At 43.4% G+C, this 11,400-nt stretch overlaps 1 protein-coding gene across 1 annotated transcript; it reads right to left on the reverse strand.

Annotated features, from left to right (window-relative positions):
- Nucleotides 1–666: 666 nt before the first annotated feature.
- Nucleotides 667–10,836, reverse strand: LOC137310248 (probable G-protein coupled receptor 139). Its single transcript, XM_067978145.1, has 2 exons — nucleotides 10,767–10,836; nucleotides 667–1,571 (listed from the first exon to the last, which is right to left on the reverse strand). Exons 1-2 carry the CDS (start codon nucleotides 10,834–10,836, stop codon nucleotides 667–669), a joined length of 975 nt encoding a protein of 324 aa, XP_067834246.1.
- Between the last annotated feature and the right edge of the window lie 564 nt (nucleotides 10,837–11,400).

Consider the following 11,400-nt stretch of genomic DNA (forward strand, 5'->3'; position numbering starts at 1 on the left):
CCATCAACAGACACGACTCCAGGTGGTCATCAATTGACGTTTCCAGAAAACTTGAAGGCAGCTGACTGTTCCTTAGAAAAGAGCAGACTTGGAGCGACCCAACTGGACTGTCCAAAACCATGAAGGTGATGAGCAAGTTTATTCAACCAAATTATTCAATATGGTGAACATTTCAAATTTCATGTTACAAGTTGTAAATTCGCAACTTAGGAGCAAAATGGCAGATCAAGCAGGATCTTTTCACTGAAAGGATCAAACACACGTTGAATAATTTACAAGATGAACACGTTAAAGGGACTAGCTAGCAGTTTGAACAGATAACTACATGTGTTTCTGACGGAAGGAGGAGTTGAGGGCTGTGTTAAGGAAACCTGTGGTTCGGTTTAGATCAGTCAAAAGCAACATATATGTTTGGCTAATTGATTATATTCGGTTCTGAAAAATTGTTATGTGTTTGTTCTAATCCGATACCGCCTGTCTTACGCTATAGGCAAAAGTTAATATTACCCCAAGCAACTTTGATGTCATACAGTATGATGTCTAATATGGGGACCAGATCGCAGCTCCCATTGTTATTGGAGATTCCTGTGTGTACAGGTAAATCGAACAACTTGTGTTCGGTTCCAATGGATGTAATTGCATTTTAGTTCTGTGAAGCCATTAAATTCATTTGATTAAATTAGTGACGGAAGCCAGGGGGCGCTTAATCACACTCTTCAATTCCTCTCTGAATTTACTCTGGGACACTGCATAAATAAACGTATTTGTGCAAGAACTCAAACTCTCAAGCATATAACCGGATTGTTCCATAATGGTGAAAGAGTCGTTGTAATCTTGTTTAAAGAACTGAATGTCAATAAAGTGCACACATATGAAAAATACGAAAATTACCATCCACAACATTATAAAATTGCCAGATATGGCAAGCAGTAAAATTATCGATTTCTTTCTATTTTCCGTCTCTGGATCCTTTTGATTCTCACCATTGTTGTTTTGTCGGAGTCCCCTCCTCACTCTATTCGCCACTACAATGTGCCTGATGGTCAGAGCATTGAGCAATAAAATCAAAACAAATGGAAGAAACGGGGTTAAAATTGTTTCCAACGTCAAAAATGCTACCCATATGGGTAATGTATAGAAGCTGGATTTTACATTGCAGGACCACGGTACATTGTCAATTATTTCCCGAGGTTCATATACAAAGTAGATTGGAACACTTTCTAAAACGGCCAAGGAACACACCACTGCTATAACCACAGCCGCAGTTTTTTCGGTGCAATATTTTGTTCGTAACTTTTGGCAACAAATGGCCACAAATCGATCAAAGGTGAAAGCGACAGTTAACCAGACAGAACAATCAATTGAAACAAAAACCAGGGCGATATTAAGACTACAAATAGGAGTGTAGTTCAGGAATGAATTTGGGAAATAAGCATCTTTAATCTCATAAAGGATTACTTCAAATATCATAACCATTAGATCCGCCGCTGCCATGGCCACCAGGTAACGGGTGATGCATTTGGAGAGGCCGCATCTTCCTCGGGAGAGAATCACAATTGTCACCAAATTAGCTGCAAAAAGAAGGAAATTAAATTCCTTACTCTCCTTAAATTAATAGATGTTTTACTTGTCGCTCAAAACTGACTCTTTCTCCCACCCTATTGGATAAGCTTCGTAATTCTGAAAAGCTCCATTTCTTTATGGGTGTATGTCGCTAACTTATTGTCTCAGTTAATTCAAAAGAAAAGAAAGTCCTGCAGTGAAATACAAGGGACGATTTTCAACTCTTCACCCGACCAAAAATGGCCTTTTCCAACTGGCGCCCGTGGTAGAATCCGCACGATTTTCATTTCCATTGAATTCAACAGGAAAAAGTTTCGGGCTGGGTGCAAGAAGGGCGGTCGATTTAATCATCTTTGTCCCTTCATTCAAATCGTGGGGTAACTTTCCTGCTCGAAAACCGGCGTGGCATATCCACTGGTGGCCTAAGGCGGACGGCCCAAATCTAACGCCGGTTTTAAGCCAAATGTCAAGTTGAAAATGTCCCCCACTATACCCTCATTTCAAATATCCCCAATAATCATGCAATGTAGCTTTCAGTGTGATAACACGATTGTGACTGCAATATTGTTTCTTTTTGTTTTCTGGAAGCAGATGAAATCTATTACCAGGTAATCTCCCTGTGCTTTATCTCAGCAAATAACCATAAGATTTCTCAGCGACACATCGTTACATGTGCATAACATAATAGCAAACATTTCATTTTGTATTATGCCCCAACTATGTACTGCCGAAAACGCTTACATCAAAGCAGCCGGTTAAAGGCAGGAGTTATCTCGGGTCTAAGCATGGGCAGAGGAAATTTTGGAGATACATTAGCGTTGTGTCTGGTAAAAGAAATAAATCACAGTAATTATTAGAAACGTGGACGTTGGCAGGCATCTGATGCAGACATTTAATGCGCATTTTTAATTGAGTTTATTAGTAAACAGGAGGCTCTGGAAAGAATGACTTTGCAAACAAGAGCAGGTTTGTCTTGGACAGTAATGCACGGACCGCCCGTTATCAGCCCGCTCGATATTCAGTTTCTTAGACCAATGGATCTCGGGAGGGGCGTATAACAGGCAGCCCATGTCACACTTCCCAAGAATTTTTACCCACAGATGGCTGTGGCTACATGAGTAGTCCTCCTTAAATTATTTCTCAACTATTTAACCTGGGTGTACTTCAAACTGTTTATTTTAATCCAGGTATATTTATTGCCCCGGTTTGTCTACAAGTAAACTGTACTTTGGCGATCACAGTGAGCCGAATAATGTAAAAAGCATTAGCTCTTGTCTCAGGTCCAAATCCCTGTTAGGAGTGGAATAAGCTTTGCGCATGGTGGCGTGTACAAACATGGAACTGAAAATCCCTGTGACAACAACCCATATTCCAATGCATCCATGCCCTGTTTTGGGCTTGATTTATGACGCAATTTTCTCCTTCCTTCGGTTTTTGTGAATAAAAATATTTTTTAAATATCTATTGATGGATTAAAGTCCATTATTGATTTGAACTATTTATCTCTTGGTTTATTAAAGGGGAAGGAAGGACCAGTAGCAAAGAGGGTAATTTTCACCTTTGCCCCCAGGCAGACAATCTGAAGAATGGAACATCTGCCCATTGTAAAGCCCACCCGAATTTCATCCCATTGTTGAAGGTGGGAACTACCCTACAGAACTGCCAGCAACATTGTTGAGTAGAATTTCTGGGGAGGGATCTGCCGATCTCCTGTGATAACTTCACCCCTCTACACTGTTCCCCCAGATATCTAGGGTCTTCTATCGAGGCTGAGGCAGGACATCGGGAGAAGACCCGCGGAAATTCTAGTGCTCTCACTCTATTGTGCAGCGGGCACAGAGTGAACAACTTGGGAGTTTGGTCAGTGTGGGAGTTCGGTGAAGTGGGGGAAGGAGGTGTTGCTTTGCTTTGCTTGTCCTAACTTATTCCGCAGAGCGGTGGCGGATCTGAGCAGCAGCAGACCAAGGCCCGAGAGCGGGGATAAAAGCAACAGCAGACCCGAGGCCCGAGAGCGGGGATAAAAGCAGCAGCAGGCCTGCAACAAGAAGAGAAAACTGCAGTGTGAGGTCAGAGGTGAGGCAGGTAAGTGATTGGTAATGACTGTGGGCTCAGTTTTAAGTTAACATATAGCATATAACTAAATTTTGAAAACTAAACTTAATTTAATTAATTTAATAAATTAAACGAGGTAAATAATTTGATTAACACTAAATTAATTAATTAAATAAATAAAATAATGGGAGAACAGGAGATGTGTTGCTGCTGCAATATGTGGGAGCTTGTGGACATTTTTGTAAAAAGGAAGGTGGTTGTGTCGACCACACTATAGTTAGGGGGATAGACACTATTCTCTGCAGCCAGGAGCATGAGTCCCAAATGCTATGTTGCCTACTCGGTGCCAGAGTTAAGGATGTCTCATCCGGGCTGGAGAAGAACATGGAGTGGGAGGGGGAAGATCCAGTTCTTGTGGTCCACGTAGGTACCAACGGCATAGGTAGGACGAAGAAAAAGGTTCTACTGAGAGAGTTTGAGCAGCTAGGGACTAAATTAAAAAGCAGAACCATAAAGGTGGTATTCTCTGGATTATTACCTCAGCCACGAGCAAATTGGCACAGGGTAAATAGGATCAGGGAGATGAATGCGTGGCTCAAAGATTAGTGTGGGAGAAGTGGGGTTCGATTCGTGGGGCACTGGTACCAGTACTGGGGAAAGAGAGAGATGGTCCGTTGGGACAGACTACACCTAAACCATGCTGGGACCAGAGTACTAGCGAATTGAATAACTAGGGAGGTAGATAGGGCTTTAAACTAAATAAGGGGGGGGGGGAGGGACCCGGTTAAGAGGAATCTAGAATGCTAAAGAGAAAAGACAAGGAAGCCGTGCAGGAAAGTGATTGGGGTAAGGATAACCAGATTGCGTCAGGAAGGGATGGAGCATACAAACAAAAGAGTGCACTAACAAATAGGGACTGGGTAAGAAAAAATGGTATTAAGGCAAATAGGGCCATAGGACAAAAAAATGTTATTATATCTAAAAATGTTAAAAAGACAAATCTAAAGGCACTGTATCTGAATGCACAAAGCATCCGAAATAAGGTAGATGAATTAACAGTGCAAATAGATGGAAAGGGATATGATATAATTACGATTACGGAGACATGGCTGCAGGGTGACCAAGGCTGGGAGCTGAATATCCAAGGGTATTCGATTTTTAGGAAGGACAGGCAAGAAGGAAAAGGAGGTGGGGTAGCGGTGTTATTAAAGGATGAAATCAGAGCAATAGTGAGAAAGGATATTGGCTCAGAAAATCACGATGTAGAATCAGTCTGGGTGGAGTTAAGAAGCACCAAGGGGCAGAAAACACTGGTGGGAGTTGCCTATAGGCCTCCAAACAGTAGTGGTAATGTAGGGGATGGAATCAAACAGGAAATTAGAGATACATGTAACAAAGGTACTACAGTAATCATGGGTGACTTTAATCTACATATAGATTGGCCAAACCAAATTAGCAATAATACTGTGGAGGATGAATTCCTGGAGTGTGTACGAGATTGTTTTTTAGACCAGTACATTGAGGAGTCAACTAGGGAACAGGCTATCCTAGATTGGGTATTGTGCAATGAGAAGGGGTGAATTAGTAATATTGTTTTGCGAGGTCGTTTTGGAAAGAGTGTCCATAACACGATAGAATTCTTCATTAAGATGGAAAGTGAAGTTGTCCAATCCGAACCTAAGGTCCTAAATCTAAACAAAGGAAACTACGAAGGTATGAGGAGTGAGCTGGCTGTGATATATTGGGAAACTTCATTAAAAGGCATGACGGTGGATAGCCAATGGCTAACATTTAAGAAAAAATACATGAATTGCAAGAGTTATACATTCCTTTCTGGTGCAAAAACACAAAAGGAAAAGCGGTCCAACCATGGCTAACAAAAGAAATTAAGGATAGTATTAGATCCAAAGAGGAGTCATATAAAGTTGCCAGAAAAAGTAGCAAGCCTGAGGATTGGGAGCAGTTTAGAATTCAGCAAAAAAGGACCAAGAGATTGATTAAGAGGGGAAAAATAGAGTATGAGAGTAAACTTGCACGGAACATAAAAGCAGACTGCAAAAGCTTCTACAAGTATGTAAAAAGAAAAAGATTAGTGAAGACAAATGTAGGTCCCTTATTGTCAGAAACGGGAGAATTTATAATGGGGAACAAGGAAATGGCAGAGCAATTAAACAAATACTTCGGTTCTGTCTTCACGGAAGAGGACACAAATAACTTCCCAGAAATGCTAGGGAACCAAGGTTCAAGTGAGAAGGAGGAATTAAAGGAAATTAGTATTCGTAAAAAAATAGTGCTGGAGAAATTAATGGGATGAAAGCCAATAAATCCCCAGGGCCTGATAATCTGCATCCCAGAGCACTAAAAGAGGTAGCCGTGGAAATAATGGATGCATTGGTTGACGTCTTCCAAAATTCTATAGATTATGGAACAGTTCCTGCAGATTGGCTAGAGGCGCAGCTAGTTCTGGAGCACAAGTCTTCAGCACTACAGCTGGGATGTTGTCGGGGCCCATAGCCTTTGCTGTATCCAGTGCACTCAGCCGTTTCTTGATATCACGTGGAGTGAATCGAATTGGCCGAAGACTGGCTTCCGTGATGGTGGGGATATCGGGAGGAGGCTGAGATGGATTATCCACTCGGCACTTCTGGCTGAAGATGGTTGCAAACGCTTCAGCCTTGTCTTTTGCACTCACGTGCTGGACTCCGCCATCATTGAGAATGGGGATGTTTGCAGAACCTCCTCCTCCCGTTAGTTGTTTAATTGTCCACCACCATTCACGACTGGATGTGGCAGGACTGCAGAGCTTTGATCTGATCCGTTGGTTGTGGAATCGCTTAGCTCTGTCTATAGCATGTTGCTTCCGCTGTTTAGCATGCATGTAGTCCTGAGTTGTAGCTTCACCAGGTTGGCACCTCCTTTTTAGGTACGCCTGGTGCTGCTCCTGGCATGCTCTTCTACACTCCTCATTGAACCAGGGTTGATCCCCTGGCTTGTTGGTAATGGTAGAGTGAGGAATATGCCGGGCCATGAGGTTGCAGATTGTGCTGGAATACAATTCTGCTGCTGCTGATGGCCCACAGCGCCTCATGGATGCCCAGTTTTGAGCTGCTAGATCTGTTCTGAATCTATCCCATTTAGCACGGTGGTAGTGCCACACAACACGTTGGATGGTGTCCTCAGTGCGAAGACGGGATTTCATCTCCACGAGGACTGTGCGGTGGTCACTCCTACCGATACTCTCATGGACAGATGCATTTGCGACAGGTAGATTGGTGAGGACGAGGTCAAGTAAGTTTTTCCCTCGTGTTGGTTCGCTCACCACCTGCCGCAGGCCCAGTCTAGCAGCTATGTCCTTCAGGACTCGGCCAGCTCGGTCAGTAGTGGTGCTACCGAGCCACTCTTGGTGATGGACATTGAAGTCCACCACCCAGAGTACATTTTGTGCCCATGCTACCCTCAGTGCTTCCTCCAAGTGGTGTTCAACATGGAGGAGGACTGATTCATCAGCTGAGGGAGGACGGTAGGTGGTAATCAGCAGGAGGTTTCCTTGCCCATGTTTGACCTGATGCCATGATATTTCATGAGGTCCAGAGTCAATGTTGAGGACTCCCAGGGCCACTCCCTCCTGACTGTATATCACTGTACCGCCACCTCTGGTGGGTCTGTCCTGCCGGTGGGACAGGACATACCCAGGGATGGTAATGGAAGAGTCTGGGACGTTGGCTAAAAGATATGATTCTGTGAGTATGGTTATGTCAGGCTGTTGCTTGACTAGTCTGTGGGACAGCTCTCCAAATTTTGGCACAAGTCCCCAGATGTTAGTGAGGAGGACCTTGCAGGGTCGACTGGGCTTGGTGTTTTGCCGTTGTCGTGTCCGGTGCCTAGTGGTCCGATGCCGGGTGGTCCGTCCGGTTTTATTCTTATTATGACTTTTCGTAGCGAGATTTTACAACTGAGTGGCTTGCTGGGCCATTTCAGAGGGCAATTAAGAATCAACCACATTGCTGTGGGTCTGGAGTCACATATAGGCCAGACCGGGTAAGGGCGGCAGGCTTCCTTCCCTAAAGGACATTAGTGAACCAGATGGGTTTTTACGACAATCCGGTAGTTTCATGGCCATCATTACTGATACTAGTATTTTAATTCCAGATTTTTATTTAATTAATTGAATTTAATTAATTGAATTTAAATTCGCCAGCTACCGTGGCGGGATTTGAACTCATGACTCGGCGATTTTAGTCCAGGCCTCTGGATTACTAGCCCAGTAACATAACCACTATGCTACCGTACCTGGTGTGCAAAATTAAAGCGCATGAGATTTGTGGTAATATACTGGCATAGATTGAAAATTGGTAACAGACAGGAAACAGAGAGTAAGAATGAATGGGTCTTTTTCTGGGTGGCAGGCAGTGACCAGTGGGGTACCACAGGGATCAGTGCTTGGACCTGAGCTATTCACAATATATATGAATGATTTGGATGAGGGAACCAAATGTAATATTTCCAAGTTTGCTGATGACATAAAACTCGGTGGGATTGTGAGTTGTGAGGAGGGTGCAAAGAGGCTTCAAGGCGATTTAGACAAATTGAGTGGGTGGGCAAATACATGGCCGATGCAGTATAACGTGGATAAATGTGAAGTTATCCCCTTCGGAAGGAAAAACAGAAAGGCAGAGTATTATTTAAATGGTGATAGATTGGGAAATGTTGATGTACAAAGGGACTTGGGTGTCCCTGTACACCAGCCATTGGAAGCAAACATGCAGGTTCAGCAAGCAGTTAGGAATGCAAATGGTATGTTGGCCTTCATTGCAAGGGGATTTCAGTACAGGTGCAAAGATGACTTTCTGCAGCTATACAGGGCTTTGGTGAGACCGCACCTGGAGTATTGTGTGCAGTTTTGGTTTCCTTACCTAAGAAAGGATTTACTTGCCATAGAGGGAGTGCAGTGAAGGTTCACCAGACTGATTCCTGGGATGGCAGGACTGTCGTATGAGGAGAGATTGGGTCAACTAGGCCTGTATTCACTCGAGTTTAGAAGAATGAGAGGGGGTCTCATTGAAATGTATACAATTCTGACGGCTGGACAGACTGCAGGGAGGATGTTTCCCCTGGCTACGGGGTCCAGAACGAAGGGTCACAGTCTCAGGATATGGGGCAGGACAATTCGGACTGAGATGAGGAGAAATTTCTTCATTCAGAGTGTAGTGAACCTGTGGAATTCTCTACCACAGAAGGCTGTGGAGGCCAAGTCACTGAATATATGTAAGAAGGAGCTGGATAGATTTCTAGACAGAAAAGGCATCAAGGGGTATGGGGAGAGAGCGGGAATATGGTATTGAGATAGAGGATCAGCCATGATCATATTGAATGGCGGAGCAGGCTCGAAGGGCCGAATGACCTACTCCAGACCCTGTTTTCTATGTTTCTATTTCGACCATGCAAAGGAAACTTGGGACAAATTGTAATCTTTAGCACCTGGAAATTAAACATCGCCCAATTATGTTTGGTAGAAATCCGTCTTGGACAGTAACGTTGAACGGGTTGTACCGGATGGAAAAGGTGTTATACACCCTCAGTGAAGCTTAATTTCAGACAGGGAGCATAACCGGAGGCAGACATCAGACCGCCCGTTTCCCGCTACCGCCTGAGACCAATTTCTACCCCTATATAAAAATGAAAATCTGACGGTCATGATCACAGGCGGTAACAGAACCCGCCGGATTTTCCTTCCATTGAATGTAATGGAAGACAATCTGCTGTTTTTTTAAGGAAGTGTTATCCTCCCAGGAGGAACTAAAATCTATCCCATGGTTACTGGAGAAATCACCAAGTACAGCAACTTGGCTTTAGAATTACAACAGCACAGCAATAGTTGGACTCGCTTTAGCATCACTTGTCTGACTTTGCTTTGCGGACTCACAACACTAACTGGCTCCAGCTTAACGCAGCATAATATATCACACAGTTTCAGAATCGCGCCTTTCAGGATTGCACAATAAGCACAAAATTTCCGACTATTTGCCAGCGGCCAATGAGCTCGCCCAGCACCAACACATAGCGGCCACTGCTCCCACGGTTTTCCATATCTAGTAGCAATGACAATTCTTTGCTTCAGATGCAACTCGGAAAATTAGTGACCATGAGGGTGAGATTGGTCTGGGGTAGAAGCTCAAAACGGGCGATAGCGAATTGGCAGCCCGTTTTATCCAAATTTCCTTTCCATTGACGGCCTGCCCACCAGAAATTCCTACCACCGCTCCACTAAGGCGATGCAAAATGACCAGGTGGCAAAGACCAAAATCTACAACATAGTTATGGTATAAATGTGCTGAAAGCTTCGACTTGCACCCAAATTAGGTTGTGCTCGTAAGCCTGTGCCAGATGTAAGGGGTGAAATTGGACTTTGCCAGTAGCTTGTAACAAGCTCGTAGCGAATTAGCTGCCCATTTTACACTGCGCCTGATTTTTACTTCCATTGATTTCAATGGAAAGGAACCTCAGACTGGGTGTAAAATGAGTTGCCCATTCGCTCTGAGCCCACTTCGCGCTACTGGTGAGGACCAATGTCAGCTCCTGAAGCTCGATTTCTGGCATTGTCTAAGTGATGCTGGCGAGCTGCAGACGCCAGAAGAGCGGGAATCAGCCGGCTCCTGTGCTGATCTGGCCAGCCGGTTGGGTCTGGCGGCGGGATGCAATCCCAGGCGGGCTTTGATAAGGTAATAGTGGAACAGAGTCTTTTTGTGGGCCCGAGAGGAGCTCTCCTGTTTCTCCTGAGCCCACAAAAATAAAAAGTGAAAATCTTCTGAATGATTTTTGAGCAGCCTCCAGGGGCCCCTTTCAGAATTGCTGATTTGGCCACTCGATCCGAAACGAATACTTGCCACAGACACAAACTATAAGACTGTCTTTAAAGAAGAAGTCATCCTCACTAAATTGCTGAATTCATCCCGTCAGAGTAAATTGTGCTCCCTGATAGGTTGTTACATTAACAATATGACGGAAAATTGGAGACTTTTGAATGCCGTTAATCAGTGTCTACAAATCAAACACATCAAAATAAACAGACAATATCATTACACCGACAATAGATTCAGTGATAAGTAAAACACTGTTAAAGATGAATATTAAATGATCATAAAAAAGCTTACCAGGAACACCAATCACTGCAAGAATAGGGTAGTAGATGTTTTCTATCTGTATTATAACCGGCAGTCCCATTTTCGGAGAGAAACGACGTTTTCTGTTAGTGTTATAGACTGGCAGATCTTCTGCTTTCAAAATAAGGTCTTATTTATACCTGAGAGAAACCTCAAGTGACACACGAGCATTGCACAATGATTGACATTAGTTACAGTTATTTGAACGAACAGATAAAGCCGAGCTGCGTTGTCTCCTGCTGGCCAAGGATTAGGATATTTTGCAATGATATTGCCCGTTGAAAGAATAAGGAGTCGAGAATATTATTTCTATCATACGTTCCAAACAAAATATTTCGACATCTCCACTGCTACATTAATGGTACAGTCTCTTTAAGCTGATGATATTAATTTATAGGTGATGCAAGGCGTTTGATTAAAAAAAATGCAGACATTTGTGTTGAATTAGTTTTAACTAGATCTAAGTTGCTTCAAAATTTTTCTCTACCTTTTTAAATTTATACTAATATCTCACTTATATTAATGGGGCTCAATTGTACATGTGAGGTCATCAGTTGTATACACGTGAACAGCCCCACTGATATGCAGGAATGTTAGATTTCTGGATGTATTAACAGATCTTGCA

Source organism: Heptranchias perlo, unplaced genomic scaffold, assembly GCF_035084215.1.
Source record: "Heptranchias perlo isolate sHepPer1 unplaced genomic scaffold, sHepPer1.hap1 HAP1_SCAFFOLD_233, whole genome shotgun sequence".
NCBI classification, from domain to species: Eukaryota; Metazoa; Chordata; class Chondrichthyes; order Hexanchiformes; family Hexanchidae; genus Heptranchias; species Heptranchias perlo.